The sequence below is a fragment of the Polypterus senegalus genome, chromosome 8, assembly GCF_016835505.1.
Source record: "Polypterus senegalus isolate Bchr_013 chromosome 8, ASM1683550v1, whole genome shotgun sequence".
NCBI classification, from domain to species: Eukaryota; Metazoa; Chordata; class Cladistia; order Polypteriformes; family Polypteridae; genus Polypterus; species Polypterus senegalus.
Window position 1 is genome coordinate 105346807 of NC_053161.1, and position 27993 is coordinate 105374799.

At 37.8% G+C, this 27993-nt stretch overlaps 1 protein-coding gene across 4 annotated transcripts in view; it reads left to right on the forward strand.

Moving 5' to 3' along the window:
• Positions 1-27993, forward strand: part of eea1 (early endosome antigen 1) — a 164269-nt gene that overhangs the window by 101298 nt on the left and 34978 nt on the right. For all 4 annotated transcript variants that reach the window (XM_039761542.1, XM_039761543.1, XM_039761545.1 and 1 more), the window contains 5 exons: positions 670-819; positions 955-1074; positions 1241-1444; positions 17783-17983; positions 18140-18253. In XM_039761542.1, the coding sequence (XP_039617476.1) occupies positions 670-819; positions 955-1074; positions 1241-1444; positions 17783-17983; positions 18140-18253 (789 nt within the window). The remainder of the gene's footprint in view (positions 1-669; positions 820-954; positions 1075-1240; positions 1445-17782; positions 17984-18139; positions 18254-27993) is intronic.

The following is a 27993-nucleotide window of genomic DNA, read 5'->3' on the forward strand; positions in this document are numbered from 1 at the left end:
AGAGTATTAAGAAGTACTGGAGGAGAGACAGGAATGTTTAGCGTCATACTGAGGTGGAACATGGTTCAATCATTCTACCAACTATAAAATCTGCCTAAAACAAAAAACCATATGATTCCTGTTGTATATTTGTAGTTTTAATTCTATATCATCATTTTCTTTATCCAGATGACGACTTCTTGTTCATGACCCATGCAATTTTCATGAAATATTGTAAATAAAATAATTGTGTTTAAGAATGTAATATGTATGCATATAAATATCAGTATATAATTTACCTGGTGAGGTACCTGTTTGCACATCATAAAACTTTCGTAAATGCATTTAAAAAATGATTTCCAGTTAATATGACAAAGGACATTTTGTCATTTAGTTTTTAGAATATACTGCATAAATGTTGTGAAAATTATTTTGTGTCATCTAATACATACAAAGTTGTACTTCCTGGTAAACTACATGTGTATTAGTGTTAGAAGCTATACAAACATTTTCCTGCTACTGCTTACCCTTGAGCATACTACATAAAGCTCTCTATGGGAGAGGCAACTCAAAAGTAATTTAACAGCTCCACACAGCCTGTCATTTCAGTTATTATATACATTGCTGCCTTTGTTGAATTGCTGAAGAGTAAAACATTTTAGTATGCTTTCATGCCTTTGTTTTTGGTAGCTGCACGCTAAACTACTTGAGACTGAGCGCCAGCTTGGGGAGGTTCAGGGTCGCCTTAAGGAACAGCGGCAGCTGTCGGGAGAAAAACTGAAAGACAAAGAGCAATTGGTGGCCGATTTACAATTGAAGCTTTCTCGTACTGAGGAGCAGGTAGGCATCATGCTAGAAGAGCAGTTATTTTAAAAAAAAAAAAAAAAGCAGTTTCTATTTAAGAATTTTGTAAAACCTGTGTTGATAACATACTGTTTATTTTGAAAGATTTTTTTTTTATGATTCTTTTATCAGCTAAAGGAAAATACAGTAAATTCTTCAGAGTTGCAGCATCAGTTAGATAAAGCAAGGCAGCAGCATCAGGAATTACAGACTTTACAGCAAACTACAACATCAAAATTACGAGAAGCACAGGTATTATTATTCACAACTATGATGTGTTAGTAGCCTCCTTTCTCTTAAAAAATGTACAATTTCTTAGACATTAGATTTTATTTTGTATTTTTCTAGAAAATGCTTTTTATAAGGAATATGTAAATTAATTGAAAGAAAATTAATGATACAATATATTTTTTTATAGAATGATCTGGAACAAGTGTTACGGCAAATAGGTGATAAGGATCAGAAGATTCAGAATCTAGAAGCACTTCTTCAGAAAAGCAAGGACAATATTACTCAACTGGAAGCAGAAAGAGATGATCTTTGTCTGAAAATTCAAGCAGGGGAGGGTGAGACAGCTGTACTAAATCAGCTACAAGAAAAGAACCATACTCTCCAGGAGCAGGTAATTAATATGAAATTACACTTGAAGAGTTTCATCTAGTATGTATTTGAGTCATACTTTGTGTAAGAACTTTACATACTGATTCTAAGGTGAAAAATTAAGTACATCCACTTTCAGTTTTGTATAGTTTTATGTATCAAGACATAAGACTAATATTCATCTACATTTTGCCAAGTCTGAAAATGTGACAAGAAATGACTTATTCATTGATTGTTTAACAAGAAATCAGTGAAAAGTCTGAAACTTTGAATGGAAAAGTACAGAAACACACACATTGATTCTGTATCAGCCAAGACGATAATTAGAGCCAGTTCCTGTTTATTACATTTACTTGATTTGTAGATGACCCGTAAATGTTACCATATAAAATCAGACCCTTTGACAGTTTGGTCTGGAGGGCAAATTACATCAGCAGTCCTTTTACAAATTTTAAAGTCTGTCACTTCACATTGAGAGGAAATGTTTATGAATTGGATAACTTCTAAGACTGATACAGGTTTTCCCATATGTAGTTGTTCCATCAAATTGAACCATATATCAGATTATATAATGCAACAAAAAATCGCAAAGACCCAAAAGTTGCTTCCTGGAATATACCGACTTTTGTCTCAAACTGCCATGAAAAGATGATTGAAAAATAATTGCTTTCAAAGAAGTGTTTCCTGGAAAAAATGTTCCTTCTCTAATAAATCAACGTGTCAATATGGCTTAGGTTTGCAAAATTGTATCTGAACCACAACATGTCTGTGACATTGTCTTCTGTTTATAAACAAACATCTTCAAGCATCAGTGAACTGATACAGTGTTAGAATGTGGACAGCGGCAAAACCCTCTGATAAAAAAAGAAAGTTTTGCTGCTGAAGAGAGTTCTACAAGCTACTAAATCAAAGTATATTAGATTTTTTCCATTCATTGTCAGCAAGATGTTGTTCCTATCTTTAGCTTAACACTATAATTACCAGAGCCTACGAAAAAACTCGTAATTCCGTCCCACCTTAAACTGCTTCTTAAATCCCTTCACACCTCTCCGCCAGCGTCCTTTGTTCTCTAAATGTGCTGATAAAGATAAGCTAGGAGCAGCCGGCTATTCCATCCCCCCACCAATTTAGAACGTGCACGAACTTCAGCTTGATTGAGTATCTGGGAGTGAAGTGGAGTTTTAGAGTGGAAATAATAGATCGTTGTTTGGAACACACGCATTTCATGTCTGTTCCGTTTCTACAGTAATCTGTGTCAACACATTGTTAAAACAGAAACGTTTTTTATATTCTAGTAGTAGATGACAAAATGTAGGCATAAACTATATAATGTATGAAGCCTGAAGTCCAAATAGCAAAGAAACATTTTCACAAGAATAACACAATTGCACTTTTATTCAAACATATAACGGCAGAAACAAAAAGCCGCCTTAACATGCGACATTGACACCAGCTTACTGTAACTGACTCCGTGGTTCAATAGACTCAGCCCCCGCTTGGGAATCAAGGAGTCACGGGTTCGATCCTGCGCCCCTCCGTTTTGAGAAGTAAACTGCTCTTATTCTTACTGTTTTAGAATAAAAGCATACATTTGATTTCAGTCTATAACAGCCGGTGCAATTTATGATCCTTGTAAAGGTTAGCTTTTTTTTTATTCACTTTTCATTCTCTCGGTCGCGTTCAGAATCAATCCATACAACCCCATCTGACACGGCTGTTTTCACTAAAGACGCGCTATAGCTCTGCAGTGTACCATGATGCATACTAACGCCCCCCTTTTATTCAAGTGCACTTTTTCCATTGCCTTTTCCTGTAAGAAGCAATGTACACACTTCTCTCTATGCTGTGGTTTCTATTACACACCTGAAAGAAAGAGACAATACATGTGAACATATCCAGCATACAGCAACATGCGGGACTGGCAGGAACACTCAATAAAACTGAATAAAAAGAAAATCAAGTGACGGTGAGATACGAAGAAGGCAGCTTCGCCAGCGTCTGTGTGTCAGAACCGGTGGGGGGGCGTTAGTATGCATCGTGGTACAACGCAGAGCTATAGCGCGCCTGTATTCTGTTTCTTTTGTACTCCAGGGCACGCAGAGGAGAGAATAGTAAAGAGCAGTAAGTTCGGCGCTATATGCAATCATCAGACACTCCCCATCTGCCCGTTGTTTTGTTATACTTTTCAATACTTTTTATACTGCTCAAATGGGCATGCTCAAAAAATACACGTGTAATGCCACGAAAAGTGCACACAGACACTTCATTTCGCAAACAAAACAAGTGCACTTTTATTCAAAACTACCTGTATAACCGAAGAAAAAAGAAAGCAAGATACAGTAGGCGATTGATACGACATCTTGCATGGTGCAATGCTAAGAAGTGCAGATTTTCATTCCGTGCTATATAAAATCATCACATTCAAATATTAACAGTTCCCACACACCCAAGGACCGTCCTTCCTACATTTACGACACGTGTACTTGTTGCCGTGTACACACCTCTCTGTGCTATGGTTTCTATTACACTGAATGAGCACCTGACACTGTACTTTCTTCCCTGGGGAAGGTCCGCATCAGAGAATTTCCAGTTCCTGCATAAATTCACACCCGATCTGACGCTGTTCGTTTTCAAATAATATTGCATTAGTGCGATTATATTTTCACATATATTGTCTCTTTCTTTCAGGTGTGTAATAGAAACCACAGCATAGAGAGAAGTGTGTACATTGCTTCTTACAGGAAAAGCGATGGAAAAAGTGCACTTGAATAAAAGTGCACTTTTGTTATACTTTTACACCAATATATGTTCCTGTGTTTGAACGACACGGGCAGATGGGGAGTGTCTGATGATTGCATATAGCGCCGAAGTTACTGGTCTTTACCATTCTTTCCTCTGCATGTCCTGGAGTACAAAAGAAAAAGCATACAGCAACATGCGGGACTGGCAGGAACACTCAATAAAACTGAATAAAAAGAAAAGCAAGTGACGGTGAGATACGAAGAAGGCAGCTTCGCCAGCGTTTGTGTGTCAGAACCGGGTGGGGCGTTAGTATGCATCGTGGTACACTGCAGAGCTATAGCGTCTTTAGTGAAAACAGCCGTGTCAGATGGGGTTGTATGGATTGATTCTGAACGCGACTGAGAGAATGAAAACTGAATAAAAAAAAGCTAACCTTTACAAGGATCATAAATTGCACCGGCTGTTACAGACTGAAATCAAATGTATGCTTTTATTCTAAAACAGTAAGACTAAGAGCAGTTTACTTCTCAAAACGGAGGGGCAGGATCGAACCCGTGACCTTGATTCCAAGCGGGGCTGAGTCTATTGAACCACGGAGTCAGTTACAGTAAGCTGGTGTCAATGTCGCATGTTAAGACGGCTTTTGTTTCTGCAGTTATATGTTTGAATAAAAGTGCAATTGTGTTATTCTTGTGAAAATGTTTCTTTGCTATTTGGACTTCAGGCTTCATACATTATATAGTTTATGCCTACATTTTGTCATCTACTACTAGAATATAAAAAAACGTTTCTGTTTTAACAATGTGTTGACACAGATTACTGTAGAAACGGAACAGACATGAAATGCGTGTGTTCCAAACAACGATCTATTATTTCCACTCTAAAACTCCACTTCACTCCCAGATACTCAATCAAGCTGAAGTTCGTGCACGTTCTAAATTGGTGGGGGGATGGAATAGCCGGCTGCTCCTAGCTTATCTTTATCAGCACATTTACAAGACAAAGGGCGCTGGCGGAGAGGTGTGAAGGGATTTAAGAAGCAGTTTAAGGTGGGACGGAATTACGAGTTTTTTCGTAGGCTCTGGTAATTCTAGTGTTAAAGGACTTTATGGTGAGTTGGCTTGCATTCATTTGTATCATTTGTCTTTTGAGTTTGTGCATAGTCATTTCTATTGCAGATAAATAGGGTAGCACAGGTTGAATATCTCTGTTTCCGAAATTCCAAAATCCAAACTTTTTTGAGCACCGACATGACACCACAAGTGGAAATTTATATTAAGGGTCTCTTTTATAAAACTGTGCTTGGATTTGAGCATAAAAATATTCATACACCAAAATGTAGATGTGAATAATGTATGTGTGGATTCAAAATTAATTTGTTCTTTCAGTATTGGAGTACCAGTGAAGCTTTGAGCACCATGAAGCAACAACACTCAATCGATGATCCTGGGTGGTTATGCTGAGGTCCTGATAAGCATTGAGCGCTGGGAGGAAATAACACACAATCGATTACCAAATCCCAATGATACATTGATAATCAACAGAAGTCGTCAAGCTTTGTCTTCTGTGAAGTGATACTACAACACCTGCATGGTGTTCAAATGTGCTGCACGGCACCATTAAAATGGCAGATGATTTGTGCGTTAATGGAATGCTTATGGTTAACAAAAGCAGGTTCTTTCTTGCTAGGTGCCCTGATTGTAGTATGACTTCAGTTTATTGCTCCATTAGAAAAAACGAACCATGTGGCAAATTTCATTTTTATGTTGGCATTTTTTTTTGTTGGCAATAACTGCATTTTATATGTACTGTATGTACTCCCACACCATATGAAAACTGTACTTTGTTGGTTATTTAATGACTTCCAGCACAATGGGCTTGATGATGTTGAGGTTGGCTAAGATCTTCCTGCCTTGTTTGTCATTTCGCTTAGAAGTGACAACAGGTAGCCAATATACAGTGGTGTGAAAAACTATTTGCCCCCTTCCTGATACTTATTCTTTTGCATGTTTGTCACACAAAATGTTTCTGATCATCAAACACATTTAACCATTAGTCAAATATAACACAAGTAAACACAAAATGCAGTTTTTAAATGATGGTTTTTATTATTTAGGAGAAAAAATCCAAACTTACATGGCCCTGTGTGAAAAAGTAATTGCCCCCTGAACCTAATAACTGGTTGGGCCACCCTTAGCAGCAATAACTGCAATCAAGCGTTTGCGATAACTTGCAATGAGTCTTTTACATCGCTCTGGAGGAATTTTGGCCCACTCATCTTTGCAGAATTGTTGTAATTCAGCTTTATTTGAGGGTTTTCTAGCATGAACCGCCTTTTTAAGGTCATGCCATAGCATCTCAATTGGATTCAGGTCAGGACTTTGACTAGGCCACTCCAAAGTCTTCATTTTGTTTTTCTTCAGCCATTCAGAGGTGGATTTGCTGGTGTGTTTTGGGTCATTGTCCTGTTGCAGCACCCAAGATCGCTTCAGCTTGAGTTGACGAACAGATGGCCGGACATTCTCCTTCAGGATTTTTTGGTAGACAGTAGAATTCATGGTTCCATCTATCACAGCAAGCCTTCCAGGTCCTGAAGCAGCAAAACAACCCCTGACCATCACACTACCACCACCATATTTTACTGTTGGTATGATCTTCTTTTTCTGAAATGCTGTGTTCCTTTTACGCCAGATGTAACGGGACATTTGCCTTCCAAAAAGTTCAACTTTTGTCTCATCAGTCCACAAGGTATTTTCCCAAAAGTCTTGGCAATCATTTAGATGTTTCTTAGCAAAATTGAGACGAGCCCTAATGTTCTTTTTGCTTAACACTAGAATTACCAGAGCCTACGAAAAAACTCGTAATTCCGTCCCACCTTAAATCGATTCTTAAAATCGTTCACAGTTCTCCACCAGCGTCTTTTGTCATCTAAATGTGCTGATAAAAATCAGGCTGCAAACAGCCGGCTATTCCATCCCCCCACCGACTTAGAACGTGCACAAACTTCTCACAGCTCATGCCTTGATTGATTATCTGGGAGTGAAGTGGAGTTTTAGAGTGGAAATAATAGATCATTATTTGGAACACACGCATTTCACGTGTGTTCCGTTTCTACAGTAATCCGTGTAAACACATTTTTAAAACAAAAAACGTTTTTCATATTGTAGTAGTAAATGACAAAATGTAAGCATAAACTATATAATGTATGAAGCCTGAAGTCCAAATATCAAACACTTTCACAAAAGGTATAAATATAACAAAACAAGTATGCTTTTATTCAAAAATATAACTGCAGAAAAAAACTACCTTAGCATGCCATATTCACACATACTTACTACAGTTACCACGGTAGCATAATGGTTTCAGCCGCTGACTAGTATCCAAAAGGTCATGAGTTCGATCCCACATGGTTCAGTTTTGAGAAATAAACTGCTCTTATTCTTACTATTTTAGAATAAAAACATGAATTTGATTTCAGTGTGTAACAGTCAGTAATTTATGATACTTGTAAAGGTTAGTTTTTTTTTTTTATTCACTTTTCATTCTCAGTCTCAGTCGTGTTCAGGATCCTTCCCTACCCCCCAACTGAGAATGCTGTTTTCACATAAAGATGCGCTGTAGCTCTGCAGCGTACTTGTGACTGCATTCTCGTACCAATGCTTGCGAACTGAAGTGCCTGCGTGCACTTTTCGTGGCATTACACATCTATTTTTTTGAGCATGCCCGTGTCGCTCAAACACAGGAACATATGTTGGTGTACAAGAATAAAAAACAAGTGCACTTTTATTCTAGACTATAAGTGAAGAAAAAATAAAGCAAGTTACAGTTTCATTATTTAAACGAAATTATATGTAAAATGAAACATACACATTATAATGCATTTCATCATGAAAGTTATATCAAGTATAAATCTAGATTCTAAATGTGCAGAGAGTTGGAATATCATACATTTAATTTGTTCTGTTTGGCGATCTATTGCTGCTTTCCGCTGTTGGAACAAAATGCCGACATACAGATGCATTCGTGGTGCTTTTATATTCAAGCGTTGCATATTCCCGATCGTAATGACACGATACATTTTAAAAGTCTCACATACCATCTTTTGTGCCATTTATTTTTTATTGTTTTACTTTATCTGCTGTCAGGTCCAAGAAGCTCGTAGCGATTAAAAACTGGGATGACGTTTACGACCGTCTGCTTTAATGATAAAGTAAACTACGAGGTTAAAGTGGACATTTCGAGATTAAAGCCGAAATTTCCACTCTAATCACAAAATACACGTTTTCACCATGTCCTTTATTTTTTTCTTAGTGGCTCAAATATAACGCTATACATTATGTTGCTGTTGTTACAAAAATAAAAAAGACATATAAATGACACGATACATTTTAAAAGTCTCACATACCATCTTTTGTGCCGTCTATAATGTATAGCGCTGTATTTGAGCCATTCATCAAACAGCAAAGTGCGCACATCGATCCCCGAAAGATCTCCTTAGAGGCTTGCTGTCACATGTAGATAGTAAACAGAGACTCTGACGTCACGTTCCTTCTTTTAGCACACTGCGTCCCCCGACTTTTTGCTGGTACTGCAACTCGCGCACGCGTCGCGTTAATTTCTGAGGACGCGTGAAATGAATGCTGGGAACACGTGGCAGCCATGATGCGGGCACGTACACGTTCTGGGCGTGAAGTATAAATGACCCCTTAGACATTGTCCTGGGGTCTTTTGTGACTTCTCAGATGAGTCGTCTCTGCGCTCTTGGGGTAATTTTGGTCGGCTGGCCACTCCTGGGAAGGTTCACCACTGTTCCATGTTTTTGCCATTTGTGGATAATGGCTCTCACTGTGGTTCGCTGGAGTCCCAAAACTTTAGAAATGGCTTTATAACCTTTACCAGACTGATAGATCTCAATTACTTCTGTTCTCATTTGTTCCTGAGTTTCTTTGGATCTTGGCATGATGTCTAGCTTTTGAGGTGCTTTTGGTCTACATCTCTGTGTCAGGCAGCTCCTATTTAAGTGATTTCTTGATTGAAACGTGTGGCAGTAATCAGGCCTGGGGGTGGCTACGTAAATTGAACTCGGGTGTGATACACCACAGTTAGGTTTATTTTTTAACTAGGGGGCAATTACTTTTTCACACAGGGCCATGTAGGTTTGGATTTTTTTTCTCTCTAAATAATAAAATCCATCATTTAAAAACTGCATTTTGTGTTTACTTCTGTTATATTTGACTAATGGTTAAATGTGTTTGATGATCAGAAACATTTTGTGTGACAAACATGCAAAAGAATAAGAAATCAGGAAGGGGGCAAATAGTTTTTCACACCACTGTACATTGATGAAAAAACAAAAAAAATTCTTCAGTGCAAATACACAGCATTGGCCCTCTTAAAAGAGAACTAAAATATAATCTGTACATCATATTCATCACTTTTCATTGTTAGTATACAGGTGCTGGTCATAAAATTAGAATATCATGACAAAGTTGATTTATTTCAGTAATTACATTCAAAAAGGGAAACTTGTATATTAGATGCATTCATTACACACAGACTGATGTATTTCAAATGTTTATTTCTTTTAATTTTGATGATTATAACTAACAACTACTGAAAGTCCCAAATTCAGTATCTCGGAAAATTAGAATATTGTGAAAAGGTTCAATATTGAAGACACCTGGTGCCACACTCTAATCAGCTAATTAACTCAAAACACCTGCAAAAGCCTTTAAATGGTCTCTCAGTCTAGTTCTGTAGGCTACACAATCATGGGGAAGACTGCTGACTTGACACTTGTCCAAAAGACGACCCATTGACACCTTGCACAAGGAGGGCAAGACACAAAAGGTCATTGCTAAAGAGGCTGGCTGTTTACAGAGCTCTGTGTCCAAGCACATTAATAGAGAGGCAACGGGAAGGACAAGATGTGGTAGAAAAAAGTGTACAATCAATAGCGGATAACCGCACCCTGGAGAGGATTGTGAAACAAAACCCATTCAAAACTGTGAGGGAGATTCACAAAGAGCGGACTGCAGCTGGAATCAGTACTTCAAGAACCACCACGCACAGACGTATGCAAGACATGGGTTTCAGCTGTCGCATTCCTTGTGTCAAGCCACTCTTGAACAAGAGACAGCATCAGAAGCGTCTCATCTGGGCTAAAGACAAAAAGGACTTGTTGCTGCTGAGTGGTCCAAAGTTATGTTCTCTGATGAAAGTAAATTTTGCATTTCCTTTGGAAATCAAGGTTCCAGAGTCTGGAGGAAGAGAGGAGAGGCACAGAATCCACGTTGCTTGAGGTCCAGTGTAAAGTTTCCACAGTCAGTGATGGTTTGGGGTGCCATGTTATCTACTGGTGTTGGTCCATTGTGTTTTCTGAGGTCCAAAGTCAACACAGCCGTCTACCACGAAGTTTTAGAGCACTTCATGCTTCCTGCTGCTGACGAACTTTATGGAGATGCAGATTTCATTTTCCAACAGGACCTGGCACCTGCACACAGTGCCAAAGCTACCAGTACCTGGTTTAAGGACCATGGTATCCCTGTTCTTGATTGGCCAGCAAACTCGTCTGACCTTAACCCCATAGCAGATCTATGGGGTATTGTGAAGAGGAAGATGCAATATGCCAGACCCAACAATTCAGAAGAGCTGAAGGCCACTATCAGAGCAACGTGGGCTCTCATAACACCTGAGCAGTGCCACAGACTGATCGACTCCATGCCACGCTGCATTGCTGCAGTAATCCAGGCCAAAGGATCCCCTGCTAAATATTGAGTGCTGTACATGCAAATACTTTTCATGTTCATACCTTTTAGTTGGCCAACATTTCTAAATATCCTTTTATTGCATTGGTCTTAATTGATATTCTAATTTTCCGAGATACTGAATTTGGGACTTTCATTAGTTGTCGGTTATAATCATCAAAATTAAAAGAAATAAACATTTGAAATACATCCGTCTGTGTGTAATTGATGAATCTAATATACAAGTTCCACTTTTTGAATGGAATTACTGAAATAAATCAACTTTGTCATGATATTCTAATTCTAATTTTATGACCAGCACCTGTATTTATCACATTAGTGTATATTATAATAATGGCTCTGTGACATGAATTATACATATAAATCATCCTTTAGATGGTTTGCTTGCATTTCCCTACTTGATCACGTCTGTCCCCAAGATATCTAATTGTGTATATGCAAATATTTCAAAATCCATAAATGTCTGTTCCAGATATTTTGGAATAAGGATACCCAACATGTATTGTAAATTGAGGTTTGTACTTGACTATAAAATGAAAGTTAAATATTTACTGGAATTGCTCTGAACATCATACATGGTTTTACAATTCTGTTCTAGAATTCTTTGGTGCCAATATTTTCTAAACAGGACCCTCACATAGACTAAAAATGAACAACAAAGTCAAGTTTAACAGCTGAGATCCTAAAATTACTTTCTCTTTGCAAATAAAGATAGCACGTGTTCTTGGTAGTTGAATTGTGCAATTGTACATTCTTTTATTTAGTAATCAGTGAACATTTATTTGATATTGCATCTTTCTTATAGAAAACGTTGAGTTCTGTATAATTAGATTAGATATTAATTCATGCAGTTGTCAACTAGACAATAGAAAAATTTTCCCATGAGTCAAACCATTTTCTCAATTTTCTTTTCCTATTACAGCAGGGATGTCGGGCATCGTATTTGGAAGACTTCAGTAGCTGATGGTTTTTATTCTTGTTGATTTTATTTAGAGGCCAATTTTTGCATTTTAATTGAACATGTCACTTTATATTTAAATTTGCTTATTTGGGTAATGCCTTTATCCAAGGCGACTTACAACATTTATAATAGAATTGGTTACATTTATTTTGTTTTTTTACCTGGAGCATAGGCAGGTGAAATTACTTACTTATGGTCTCACAGCGGTCAGTGGTGGGATTTGAACCCATAACCTCAGAGTCTGAAGTCCAAAGCCACTACACTAACTTATAATATTACATTACTAGTAATAAATATTTTTCTGTTTATTTAATAAAGCTATTGCAGTTGTTGCAGGTTTAGAGTTTATTGTATAATTTATTTTGACTCTTGCTTGAATTTAATTATCCAATTAAATTCTGAGGTCATACTGCTTTTGTTTATCTACCTACCAGTTAGCAGGGACATATAATGTAGCCACTGCTTGTTTTTTTACATTTTTTACCAAATAAAATAAATCATATCATATTTAGAATTACATTAAAATAAAAACAATTTATGGTTACTTTTGGCTCTAGTTATGCAAGTGACATTAGACACAACAAAATTTGCCAAATTACATTAGAAATGCCAAAATCAAATGGCTGCAAGGTAATAAGCCACATAGTGAGCCCGGAATTCATATCCTTTTACCTGTAGAGCCACTAGAGTGGGGGATGATGATCTATCACCGGGGTAAACCGCCTATCCCACAAATACTAGCAGAGCGCATCCACCGCCCACTTGAAAGCCAAAACATTCTTACTCAATGATTAATTACACTGGGTTGTTGACCATTCTCATGTTGCTTGACCTGTGTGTTGGCACTTGATACAGTCTCTCAGAGCATTTTCTTAGAAAGATTAGCCTCTATTGAAATCAGTGTTATTTCCCATACTTGGTTTGCTTCATATCCTTCTGGTCACACACTGTTTGTTAAGCTTGGGAGTTTAGATTGTAGCCCACCCCATTCACCAATGGCATTACCCAAGGCATTGTTTTGGGCCCTTTTCTATTTATATTTTGGAAAAACCTTTCAAGCTGCAGTCATATGTGCTGGTTGATATACTTGAAAGTTGCAATTACTTGAAACTAGCAATCAGAATTTGCATTTTGAAATTACATTAGGGTGCACATAAACTATAAATTATAATCTATTAAAATCAATAACTGGTTTAAAATGTAGAAACTGGTTGTATTGAAAAAACCTGTTGACACACTGTACTCCCAAAGTCAAGGAACTGTTTTTGAGAGCCTTGAATTTATTGCAACCTGTTCCAGCAACATTAGTTGAATGGTAGAAATCAACCCTGACCAGGACAATAGCACCACAAAGAGCAAACTCAAGCACACACACTAACCCATAGCAATGATGTTTAATTCCATACCAGATTGCTAAGGCAATCGTCACAGTCATGTCATCATCAAATATCATAGTCCACGGGGAAATAAGAAAGGGCTCAGAGCTGATCCCTGATGTAATCCCACCTCCACGTTGCGTCTGTCACTTCTACCGCAGACCTCACCACTGTTACACATCTTGTACAACTCTTACATACTTCTCTGTCACTCCCGATTTCCTCATACACTACCACCGCTCCTCTCGAGGCACCCTGTCATATGCTTTCTCCAGGTCCACAAGGACGCAATGCAACTACAAAGTACTTCTGGCCTTCTCTATACTTCTCTATCAACATCCTTAGAACAAACATTGCCCCTGTGATGCTCTTTAGTGGCATGAAAAAATACTCCTGCTCACTAATTATTACCTCCCTTCATAACCTAGCTTCCACTACTCTTTCCCATAACTTCATGCTGTGGCTCATCAATTTTATCACCCAGTAATTACTATAGCTGTGTACATCCACCTTATTCTTAAAAATCGGTACCAGTACACATCTTCTCCACTCTTCAGGTGTCCTCTCACTTTCTAAGAGTCCATTAAACAATCTGGTAAAAACTCCACTGCCATCTCTCCTAAACATCTCCATGTCTTCCACAGGTATATCATCTGGACAAAGAGCCTTTCTGTTCTTCATCCTCTTCATAGCTGTCCTTACTTCCTCCTTGCTAATCTGTTGCACCTCCTTATTCACTATTGCCATATCATCCAACCTTCTCTCTCTCTCTCACTCTCTCATTCTCTTTATTCATCCGTCCCTCAAAGTTCTCTTTCCATCTGCTCAACATATTCTCCATTGGTTGTGAGTACGTTTCCATCTTTATCCTTTATGACCCTAACCTGCTGCACATCTTTCACAGCTTGGTCCCTCTGTCCAGCCAACAGGTACAGGTCCTTTGCTCCCTACTTAGTGTCCAAGCTCTCATACAACTCATCATACACCTTTTCTTTAGCCTTCGCCACTCTCTCTTCACCTTATACCTTACACCTTATCTCCTTGTACTGTTGTCTACTTTCTGCATCTCTCCAACTATCCCACTTCTTTGCCAACCTGTTCATCTGTATATTCTCCTGTACTTCTGCATTCCACCTCCAGGTTTCCTTTTCCTCCTTCCTCTGTCCATATGTCATGTCATGCACGCTTTTTGCAGCCACCCTTACTACTTCTGCTCTTCTGTAGTTGCCCAGCTGTCTGGCAACTCTTCACTGCCACCCAGTGCTTGTTTTACCTCCTTATTGAGCTCAACCTTGCAGCCTTCCTTTTTCAGCTTCCACCATTTGATCCTTGGCTCTACCCTCACTCTCTTCCTCTTCTTGATATCCAACGTCATCCTACAGGCCACCATCCCATGCTGCCTAACTACACTTTTCCCAGTCTTCAGTCTCCTTCAGATTGCCCCTCCTGCATAGGATATCTACCTGTGTGCATCTTCCTCCACTCTTGTACGTCACTCTATGTTCCTCCCTCTTCTTAAAATATGCATTCACCACAGCCATGTTCATCTTTTTTGCAAAATCCAGTATCATCTGACCTTCTTAATTCCTCTTCTTGATACCATACTTACCCATCACCTCCTCATTCCCTCTGTTCCCTTCACCAACATTTCCATTAAAATCTGCTCCAATCATCACTTTCTGTCCCTTGAGCACACTGTTCATTACTTCATCCAACTCACTCCAGAAATCATCTTTCTCATTCATCGCACATCCATCTTGTGAGGCACATACACTAGCAACATTCATCATCACACTTTCAATTTCCAGCTTCATAATTATCACTCTGTCTTACTCTCTTTTTCACCTCCAAAACACTCTTGACATACTTTTCCTTCAGTAATAACCCCTACCCCATTACTCCTTCCATTCACACATAATAGAACAATTTGAATCCACCTGCAATTCACCTGGCTTTACTCTCCTTCCATTTAGTCTTGTGCACACACAATATATCAACCCTCTCTTCTGTTCGTCCCATGAGCTAACACTCTCCCCTTACCAGTCATACTGCCAACATTCAAAGTTTCTACCCTCAGTTCCACTCTTTACCTTGTACCTCTCCTCCTGCCTCTGGTTACTTCTCCCCCCTCTTCTTCTCCTTCTTTGGCTAACAGTAGCCCAATTTCCACCAGTACGTTTTTGGCTAACAGTACTGGTGGTGGCCGTTATAAACTGGGCCTCGACCGATCTGTAATGGAAATCTGTATTATTGTCCGCACTGTGGATACCCTTCCTGATTTAACCCTCCCCATTTATTTTGGCTTGGGACCGGAATGAAGAAACACACTGGTTTGTGCATCCCCTGTGGCTGGATTATTGCAGTACTCTTGTAAACCTGTAAAAAAAATCTTTTTAAAAAGAAATGCACAGTGATTATGTTTTCTTTTATATTCTGTAAAGAATTTACAGTGTATATGTGACACATTCCTAAGTTATTTGGAATGATTACAGTATCTGCCTTATTCTGTTTAAATCTATATTAAGATCAGTGTGATAAAAACCTTTAATGTCTGACATTTTACTATATGATGTAGAAAAAATCAGAAATATTCCAGCATTTATTGAGCCATATTACATGCCTACTTAGCGACACACTGTAACAAATTTTACAGAAAGCGATCAGCTTCATTTTGCTTTAGTCAACATTTTTCCATATACATTTGGAAAGTTCAAATTTCATATTGTAACCACCACTTTAACAATTTAAGCTGAGGTTGAGCATGTATGAAGCTGTTAGTGTTACATCATCTATGTTATCCTTGAAGTCTGTTCATGAAATCACGTAGTTTCTTGGGCAAATCTAAGCCGTGATAAGGAATCTACACTCACCAGCTACTTTATTAGGTACACCATGCTATTACTGGGTTGGACCCCATTTTGCCTTCAGTACTGCCATAATTCTTCATGGCATAGGTTCAACAAGGTACTGGAAACATTCCTCAGGAATTTTGGTCCATATTGACTTGATAGCATCATGCAGTTGCTGCAGATTTGTTGGCTGCACATCCATGATGTGAATCTCCCGTTGTACCACTTCCCAAAGGTGTCAATTGGATTGAGATCTGGTGATTGTGGAGGCCATTTGAGTGTAGTAATTTCATTGTAATGTTCAAGAAACCAGTTTGAGATGATTGCATGATCATGGCATGATATCCTGCTGGATGCAACCATTAGAAGATAGGTACACTGAGGTCATAAAGAGATTGGCATGGTTATCAACTATACTAAGGTAGGCTGTGGCGTTTAATTGATATTAAGGGGACCATAGTATGCCAAGAAAACATCCTTCACACCATTACACCACCACCAGCCTGAACCATTGATATAAGGAAGGATATATCCATGCTTTCATGTTCTTGACGCCAAATTCCGAACGTCACCGCAGAAATCGAGACTCATCAGACAGGCAAGGTCTTTCCAATCTTCTTTTGTCCAATTTTGGTGAACCCGACGGGAGTGGCACCCATTGTGGTCTCTTACTGCTGTAGCCCATCTGCTTCAATGTGTTATGTGTTCAGATATGCTCTTCTGGATATCTTGGTTGCAACAACAGGTTATTTGAGTTACTTTTGCATTTCCATTAGCTCGATCCGATTTAGCTATTCTCCTCAGATCTCTGTCATCAACAAGGCATTTTCGCCCAGAGAACTGACACTCACTGGATATTTTCCCTTTATTGGACCAAAACCTTAGAGATGGTTCATCATGAAAATCCCTGTAGATCAACAGTTTCTGAAATACTCAGATTAGTCTGTCTGGCATCAACAACCATGCCACATTCAAAGTCAATTAAATTGCCTTTCTTCCACAATCTGATGCTCAATTTGTCTTGACAGTGTCTACATGCCTAAATGCATTGAGTTGCTGTGATCGACTGATATAGATACTAGATATTGGTGTTAGTTAACAAGCAGTTAAACAGGTGTACCTAATAAGCTAGCCGGTGAGTGTATTTTTGATCAAGAAAACAATGGACACTGAAAATTCTACTTTGAGCATTTTTGCTGTCAAGGCAGCTTCTTATGAACTTCAGATATAGCTTGTATTTGTTAAAATACAGCACAAAACTAAACTGAAAACATAATGCTGCTGAATATGTCTGTACTTGTTTAAACATGGAAAAATTAAATTGAAGTGTTTGTTTAAGAACCTAGTTTATAATTAAAGACTTTGAAAATCTCTTGACGAAAGTGGATGCATGAAATGAAATGCTGCAAGACATCACAACTAGTCTTGTCTGACAACACCAGTTAAACTCACCTATTGTTTTTTTAACTCCAAGTAACATGAACTAAAATAAAGGATTCAGTTAGAATGCAAAATTAGTGTCTGACTGATATTAGTGATGATTTAGCAATCAGTAGCTCCAACGTTTCTCCAAGAGGTGACCAATTCTGAAGTATTTTTGCTTTGTTATATTTTTATGCATCATAAAATGTAGCAGTTGTTTTACCGATATTTATCTTTTTGCAGGTCACCCAACTAACAGATAAATTAAAAAACCAGTCGGAGAGCCACAAACAAGCTCAGGAAAATCTACACGAGCAGGTTCAGGAACAGAAGGCACTTCTCCGCACATCTCAGGATCGTTGTCTTACATTGGAATCTTCTATCAGTGAGCTTAATGGACAGCTTACAGAATACAAAGAGAAAGTAACCCAACTTGATTCACAGGTAATATCTCTCCCATTAATGGGAGTGTAACTTTGTTATGTATTTTGAAATATATGGGTAAATATTATTAGTTCTTGATAAATGAGTTGCATTTTTTGAGATGGTATTAATTTCAGTGAACTCTAAATTATTTATGTGTCAAAATATTTGTTTTAGTTGAAGGCTAAGACTGAACTGCTCCTGTCATCTGAAGCATCTAAAGCTGCACAAAGAGCTGACTTACAGAATCATTTAGAAACTGCCCAACATGCTTTGCAGGATAAACAGCAGGTTTGTTTTTGTGTTTTGTCTTTCCTCATAAATGTTAAAGCATTCTAATTGTCTTATGGTACATGTGTAGACCTAATGATGGTATCACCCTTTGTGAAAACCTATATTTCAAGTATAAGGCATTACTTTGTAGTAGAAAATCTCCCGCTGCTTTAGGTGCATTAGTTCATTAATAATGTATGTAACAAAGAACTTAAAATGAGTTCACAATACAAAAAATATTGATTATGCTCAATGGATTGGTCCATAAGACAACATATCTTTAAAGCGGTGTTTCTTAAAGTATGGGTTGGGACATTGGATAGATACTTTATTAATCCCAAGGGGAAATTCACATAATCCAGCAGCAGTATACTGATACAAAGAAACAATATTAAATTAAATAGTAAAAAAAAAAAATGATGTTACCATTTACTCCCCCGGGTGGAATTGAAGAGTCGCATAGTGTGGGGGAGGAACGATCTCCTCAGTCTGTCAGTGGAGCAAGACAGTGACAAAAGTCTGTCACTGAAGCTACTCCTCTGCCTGGAAATGACACTGTTCTGTGGATGCAGTGGATTATTCATGATTGACAGGAGTTTGCTTAATGCCCGTTGCTCTGCCACAGATGTTAAACTGTCCAACTTTACTCCTACAATAGAGCCTGCCTTCTTAACAAGTTTGTCCAGGCGTGAGGCATCTTTCATCTTTATGCTGCCACCCCAGCACACCACCGCGTAGAAGAGGGCACTCGCCACAACCGTCTGGTAGAACATCTGCAGCATCTTACTGCAGATGTTGAAGGATGCCAACCTTCTCAGAAAGTATAGTCTGCTCTGACCTTTCTTACATAGAGCATCAGTATTGGCAGTCCAGTCCAATTTGTCTGGATATGTTTATTATGGGTCAACACATGATTGTATGGTAAAATTAGCAAAGTTTGTCCAATCTTGATATTGCCGGTGTAATGGTTAAAGCTTGGGACTTCAAACTCTATAGTTGTGGATTCAAATTCCACTACTGAAACACTGTGGCATAGAGCAAGTCACATCTTCTGCATGCTCTCCTATTGGAAAAATAAAAAAGATGTAACTACAGTAATTATATCTCAAATGCTGTAAGTTTCCTTGGACAAAGGCATCAGCCAAATAAGAAATAACAATAATAATTTGGTGTACTATTTTGTGCAGTAGTATGACATGTGGAACATTGCATATTAATAGTACTTTTGATGCATCACAGGTAGCTTTCCTTTTTATAGTATGAAAATATTGTAAATATTCCCTTTGGTAACAACCTGTGAAATGCTCATTCTGAGACAACTGATAGCAAAAACCCATACAAAAATAGAAAAGAAATGAGAGTGTGACTCAGACAACCTTGTGAAGTGAAGGGACCAAAGTACTAGTTTGAAATGGTGAAAAAAAAATAATGGATGAGGCACAAAAATCTATATATTTGTTGGGGTGTTTTGAAGGGTGAGTCAGTATGTTGGTTGTATATATAGTGTCATGGTAGTGTTTTATGCTACATACAGATTTTGTGGACATACACAACCACTTGCTGTTATGGCATACTTTGGCATACATTGAATCCACAGTAAATCTGTAGCAGAGGTGCAAAGATGATTTTGTGTAAGTTTAACATAGCTCAACAAGGACTAATTTTAGTTAACACTATTTGAAAGTGGTTCAGTAAATTTCAGTCTACTTATAGTGAGATGAACTTATTTGTTTGGACGACTGAGAACTATGAGAACACCAGAAAATACCTTCAGCATTCTGTACACTGTCAATTGGTGGCATTAAACATTTTAAACTTGACTGTTCAAATAATTCTTCTTCAAGATTTATCTTGTCACCAGTATAAAATACAAATAGTGCATAAATTTTAGGAATAATTCAGCTATGTCTTTTGTACTCCATTTGTTGAACTGTTATCTGGCACCATGGGTCAAGTAAGTAAGTTAGGTGACCATTTGTGATATCCTTTTACAGATATTCATCATATCTTCATGCAGGGCCAATTATAAAAAAAAAGTGTTTGTCATCTTAATAAACCTTACACTAACCTACTGCCTGATTTAAATAATAAAAAAAAAATCATTCTAAAGTCCCATTGGCTTCACCTGACCTCCATTCAAAAATGGTTTTGCTTTGATAAGACAAACATTGTATTAGTATAGACTAGTTGTGGATCTTAAACCTTGCCATGAAAATCCAACAAAATTACTTTTTCTTCTCACAAATTTCTGCCTTTAAATGTTTTTATTAAAATTCATTTGGGCAGTACAGTATGTTATAATATATTATAGATACAAAAATATACAAAATATAGTTAATTCATGTATTTTAAATACATTTAATCACATGCCACATCAATCCCAATCAGAGTTAACATTCTTCAACAAAAGAGAGAGGCAAAAAAATAGAATAATGCGATATTAAACAGTCAGTGGTTAATAAAGTGGGTAGAAAGTTTTCAGAATTTACATGAGATTAGTATTTGTTTAAAGGGTGTCAGGAAAGAATGGTGAAAATAAAGGGCTATCATACACTGAAGAGTTGATGCCTGTTAAGTAAATTCTTTTTTTTTTTTTTTTATTTCTTGTAGCATAACAATAATTGTTTTTTTGGCTTCACATATAGATAAGTGTATAATCTAAGCAAAAGTAATATATTTTTCAGTTATTTGTTTGACTCAAAATAATAATTGTATGTTTGCTAACTGGCCAAATTCTGTCAGTATGGCGTGAATTAGTGACTATTGGCTTATTTATACACATGTTGTGACGAAAGTGTCTTTTTGTTGTGTTTTTTTATTCAGTGGCAAAGACCTTTGATTTTACAGAGTTTATGCTTTAACTATGTGTCTGTGGCAGTGTTATGGTAATCTCATTTAAAACTATCGTCATGCTTAGTTTTGGAATTATAAGGTGTAGTGCTTCCAGTTGCAGTGCTGATGTATAAATTGATCGCTTCAAAAGAAGATGAGTGAAGCACACAAATGATTAATCATAAACCCATGAGTGTTACAATTTACTGTTGTATCATTCTGATTAAGGATGGCAGAAGTTGTTAAGAAGGTAGCCAATGTCAAGTCCAATCACAAAAATATATATAGTCTGTTACCTTTCACAACTGCCAGAAAGTTCATTAAATGACTAAATGATCTATACTAATAAACGGCAAAGCCCTCACTGACTGACTGACTCACTCACTCACTCACTGACTGACTGACTGACTCATCACTAATTCTCCAACTTCCCGTGTAGGTAGAAGGCTGAAATTTGGTAGGGTTATTCCTTACAGCTTCCTTACAAAAGTTGGGCAGGTTTCATTTCGAAATTCTACGCGTAATGGTCATAACTGGAAGCTGTTTTTCTCCATTTACTGTAATGGAGATGAGCTTTAAACCCGTGGGGGCGGAGTTTCGTGTGACATCATCACGCCTTCCACGTAATCACGCAGTACGTAGAAAACCAGGAAGAGGCCCAAAAAGCGCTGAAGAAAACATGCATTATATAATTGAAAAGGCAGCGAAACAATAAGAAGCGAGCGAGTGACATATACAACCATATTCATGAGTTCTGCTACTTCAGAAACAAAGCACGATGTAAACCTAAACTTTAAATTAAGTTCATAGACAGGCTGCCACTGGCGTTTGTAATTTAGTGCCTACCCATATACTGTAAGGCCGTCCGTCAGCGGCAATCCAATAGCAAACTGCCACAGGTAAATATTCACGGGTGAAGGACTATGCTTATGCAGAGGAAGATGAGATGGTCAGGGTGGTGTTTGGCACAAACTCCGCGAAACTGCGAGAGAAAGTTTTAAGTGCCGGGACTTCGGTAACATTAGATACAGCTATGGACATAGCACGACATGGCACCAGCACAGCTGGGAACCTTCGATGCATGTACACCGAGTGGCTCACGTGAACTGACGCAGTGCACAGACAAAAAGCAACAGTTCCAAAGAGCACTGAACAAAAAATGAATTACAGAATTGAAAAGGCAGCAAAAAAATATGAAACGTCTGATACATACAAGCATATTCATAAATGCAGCTACTGTGGAAACAAAGCACACGGTGGAAAAAGTAAATGTCCCGCTAAAGGAAGACAGTGTAAAAAAACCCGTGCATGCAGTGTGTCGGGTCTCAGATAAAGAAGAAGACGAGCTGTTTATTGATGCAGTAAGAAATGAATCGATGAATGAAACCTGTCATCTTTACAACGATTGACAAACACGGAATGTAACTTGAACACAACACATCCTACAAATATGAACCTGATTAAAAGAAATAATGATAATCAAATCCTTGATGACAGCAACACTCAGTAAAACTCACAAAACAATTACTGTATATTGACAGTCATGTTACATTATTTTTAAAATGTTCCCTTTTCTTTTTCATAGCTTCTTTAACACACTACGTCTCCGCTGCAATACGCGGGTATATATATATGTATATATATACCTCGATCTACATACTCGAATAATGGATACTTTATTCGCCTTCAATGATTGTTTTGGTAAAGCCATACTCAGTGTATTCATTAGATGAACGGTAAAAATGTAAGAGCGAGGGGAGGATGACTTATTGAGGCATGCAGGCAAAACCATAATAGCACGCGGGCTCGATGTACGAAAAAATATATCTTTTCAAGTTCTATTTAGTCCATATGTGTCAAACTCAAGGCCCGCAGGCCACATCCGGCCCGGCGTGTAATTATATCCGGCCCGCGAGATCATTTTATATACTGTATTATTGTTATTAATGGCCCGGGATATGAAGCGCTGGTAACACAATAAACTACAGATCCCATAATGCAGCGCTTCAGCTGCCTTGCGTAACACTTACGCGCCCCGCGGTCTCTTCAGTCGTTTCCTTACTTTGCGAAGGAAGCAGCTTTCTCACAGCTTCTGCACTGTTTTATAAATGAACGATATATAAGAAAGAACTTTTTCCTTGCTTCGCCAACGAAGCAGCCTTTTTATTTAATCCACGGGTTCTCCGCTGTTTCATTGTTCATTTATTACGATTTTTATAGTTATTGTGTAGGTTTTATTTAATCCACGGGTTCTCTTCTGTGTTCACTGCGGTGTCTTCTTTCGTTTACGAGCTTCGCCAAGGAAGCAGCTTTCTCACAGCTTCTGCACTGTTTTAAAAACGAACGACATATAAGAAAGTCCTTTTTCCTTGCTTCAACAACGAAGCAACCTTTTTATTTAATTCACGGGTTCTCCGCTGTTTCATTGTTCATTTATTACGATTTTTATAGTTATTGTGTAGGTTTTATTTAATCCACGGGTATTTCACCGCTGCGAAGCGCGGGTATTTTGCTAGTTTTGAATAAAATGGTGGATATGTTATACAAAGCAAATAGGGAAAAGTAAAATACTGAAACACAAAACAGTGTCTATATACAGTGATGTGAAAAACTATTTGCCCCCTTCCTGATTTCTTATTCTTTTGCATGTTTGTCACACAAAATGTTTCTGATCATCAAACACATTTAACCATTAGTCAAATATAACACAAGTAAACACAAAATGCAGTTTTTAAATGATGGTTTTATTATTTAGGAAAAAAAATCCAAACCTACATGGCCCTGTGTGAAAAAGTAATTGCCCCCTAGTTAAAAAATAAACCTAACTGTGGTGTATAACACCCGAGTTCAATTTCCGTAGCCACCCCCAGGCCTGATTACTGCCACACCTGTTTCAATCAAGAAATCACTTAAATTGGAGCTGCCTGACACAGAGAAGTAGACCAAAAGCACCTGAAAAGCTAGACATCATGCCAAGATCCAAAGAAACTCAGGAGCAAATGAGAACAGAAGTAATTGAGATCTATCAGTCTGGTAAAGGTTATAAAGCCATTTCTAAAGTTTTGGGACTCCAGCGAACCACAGTGAGAGCCATTATCCACAAATGGCAAAAACATGGAACAGTGGTGAACCTTCCCAGGAGTGGCCGGCCGACCAAAATTACCCCAAGAGCGCAGAGACGACTCATCTGAGAGGTCACAAAGACCCCAGGACAACGTCTAAAGAACTGCAGGCCTCACTTGCCTCAATTAAGGTCAGTGTTCACGACTCCACCATAAGAAAGAGACTGGGCAAAACGGCCTGCATGGCAGATTTCCAAGACGCAAACCACTGTTAAGCAAAAAGAACATTAGGGCTCGTCTCAATTTTGCTAAGAAACATCTCAATGATTGCCAAGACTTTTGGGAAAATACCTTGTGGACCGATGAGACAAAAGTTGAACTTTTTTGGAAGGCAAATGTCCCGTTACATCTGCCGTAAAAGGAACACAGCATTTCAGAAAAAGAACATCATACCAACAGTAAAATATGGTGCTGGTAGTGTGATGGTCTGGGGTTGTTTTGCTGCTTCAGGACCTGGAAGGCTTGCTGTGATAGATGGAACCATGAATTCTACTGTCTACCAAAAAATCCTGAAGGAGAATGTCCGGCCATCTGTTCGTCAACTCAAGCTGAAGCGATCTTGGGTGCTGCAACAGGACAATGACCGAAAACACACCAGCAAATGCACCTCTGAATGGCTGAAGAAAAACAAAATGAAAACTTTGAAGTGGCCTAGTCAAAGTCCTGACCTGAATCCAATTGAGATGCTATGGCATGACCTTAAAAAGGCGGTTCATGCTAGAAAACCCTCAAATAAAGCTGAATTACAACAATTCTGCAAAGATGAGTGGGCCAAAATTCCTCCAGAACGCTGTAAAAGACTCATTGCAAGTTATCGCAAACGCTTGTTTGCAGTTATTGCTGCTAAGGGTGGCCCAACCAGTTATTAGGTTCGGGGGCAATTCCTTTTTCACACAGGGCCATGTAGGTTTGGATTTTTTCTCCCTAAATAATAAAAAATAATTTAAAACTGCATTTTGTGTTTACTTGTGTTATATTTGACTAATGGTTAAATGTGTTTGATGATCAGAAACATTTTGTGTGACAAACATGCAAAAGAATAAGAAATCAGGAAGGGGGCAAATAGTTTTTCACACCACTGTAGGTGAGCCACCTTATCCATAGTAAAGCAGAAAGCCACGATTGAATATATCAAAATATGTAATTCCTTCAATAATAAAAATATATTAAAATAAAATACAGTGAGGAGAGTACAGTCCATTTTAATTAGAAATTTTAATGAACAGAGATGAAAATAATGAAAATGTATTATGAAGATGTTGTTGTCCCATTAAAAAAACACAAAAAAACAGACTGGTTATTAAATGCTTTACATGTTTTCTTTGAACTGAAGCAACAATCTTTCTCAGTGGTCATAGAGCACTTTATAACATGACAAGTTAGGTACTACTTTGTAGAAACCACTCTACCACTCACTACTGCACTCACGCTCTCCCTTGCTCGCTCGCTCTCTCTCTCTCCAATTCCTGGACCAAAAAAAAAAAAAAACTACCTCCTGTTTGAAAATGGAATTTCTTTTGCTATGTTCAGACTAGAGCAAAGCAGGGAAAGCCCAAAGGTCCTTGCATGGAGGAGTAAAGATGCAAAAATGTATTCATCTTGAATACCAAATTGGGAATAAGGCCTACCTTTTCTTGGATTTTACTTAAGAAAGGCAGGTTAGAAATAGGTTTAAAATTTTCAAAAGCAGAGGAGTCAAGATTATTTTTCTTGAGGAGGGGTTTAACTACAGCAGTCTTAAGACAGTCTGGGAAGATCCCCGTATCTAATGATAAATTTACCATGTCAAGAATACGATCAAATAGCACACCAGATACTTCTTTGAAAAAACTTGTATGCAGGAATATCACAGTGCCATCATAAGGCAGGACCTACAGTCTATGATATATGCACATTCTAATTCTATTGGACACACATTTAACTGGAACAATGTGCAAATAAAATTCAGAGCTAATACCAAGAGTGCCAGAGAACTGGCTGAATTGTGGCTATCAAATGAAAACACCATTAACAGACACCTGGACTTGAACCCAACATATACATGCTTAAAAAGAAGAACACTCAAATAATGAAAACATTATGACCAAAACCCTCTGAACCCCACCTTATTACCGCCCCCCCCATTGTTATAGATTGACTTTCATTCCTGTATGTTCAATCATTTTCCTCTGATTATAACACCTGGTAGGTTGTTGAAAACTTTGTAATAAAAAGCATTTTATGGTATGTGACTCATTTTCTTCCTTTGTGGATTTCTAGCTACTAATACTATATGTTCTGCAATGTGTATATGTATATGACAGTGGTGTAAAAGCGTCTCTTACTGTAATCATTATGGTTTCAGTCTAAACTTGTATTGTATCACTCAACAATTTAGTGCTAATATGGTGAAAATCGGAGATAAAAAAAAAACACAAAGAACTACCCACATCTTTCTTCTGTATGGCCATTTGTACTTTGTTCAGCCTGGAATTTGTGCTTTTAGGTTTTGCTCACTATCTTTAGATGTGTTATACTATATATATATATATATTAGCAAAAATAGCAAAATACCCGCGCTTCGCAGCGGAGAAGTAGTGTGTTGAAGAAGCAATGAAAAAGAAAAGGAAACATTTTGAAAATAACGTAACATGATTGTCAATGTAATTGTTTTGTCACTGTTGTTAGTGATGAGTGTTGCTGTCATATATATATATATATATATATTTATATTTACACACACACATAAACATATATATATACATATCTATACATATACACATATATACACATACACATATATAAACATATATATACATATACATACATATCTACATATATACACACACAGCTATTTCGTATCAGTGCAATACGCTGCTTGTTAAAACTCCCGCTCTTACGTGCAAGTCTGCGTGGATATTATGAACTATCATATTTGTTCAAGTTCTATTTAAATTTTAAATAGAAGGAATTTTTATTTAGTCGACAGAAATATCTTTGGTAGGAATGGTAAAAACAGACAGGAATATTATTCGTGAATAAATCAACTCAAACCTTAAATAACTTAAAAGAACAAACATTCAAATTTCTTTACTCTTATGTAAATTTATATAAAAAATAAACTTAGATTTTAAATATCCCAAAAGATTTTGCTCTCCATAAAAATATATCCTTTCAAAATTATACAAATTCAAATATGAACATGCTGCATAACAAAACCTGGAAATATAAATAAAATGTGTTCCTTTCAGCAATAACAAATCAAATCATTAAGTTGTCTTTGCTCATATGTCATTTTAGAGCTGGACGCCTGGCATCTATTTTTGGCAACAGGTTCGTTTATGTTTGGTGTGAGGTTCTGTGTTGTGGAGATTCTCAGGATGGATTGCAGGTGCTCATCAGTGAGGCGACTCCTGTGTGCTGTTTTGTTAGTCTTTATCACTGAGAAGAGCTTCTCACACAGATATGTGCTACCAAACATGCACAAGGTTCGAGCCGCATGTAGGCAGGCTTTTTTTGTTCTTCAAAGTCACCAAAGCGCCGTGCAAACTCAGTGCGCTCGGTGTATCAGCAAAGTGCGATTTGGGAACACCGTAGTGACGACTTGGTTTAACATTACTTGGCAACAGGGAAAGTTGCACTGGTGCATTTGTGTCTCCCATAAAAGCAACTTCACTTGAAATCACTTTGTGATTGTGCACGGGTTAAAACGTCCGCTGGTGTCAGATTCTTATTTAATTCTTCTGCTTTCTGTATCTTCTGCATTGCATTCAGGTCTTTCAGCCTCACTGATGAGCACCTGCAATCCATCCTGAGAATCTCCAC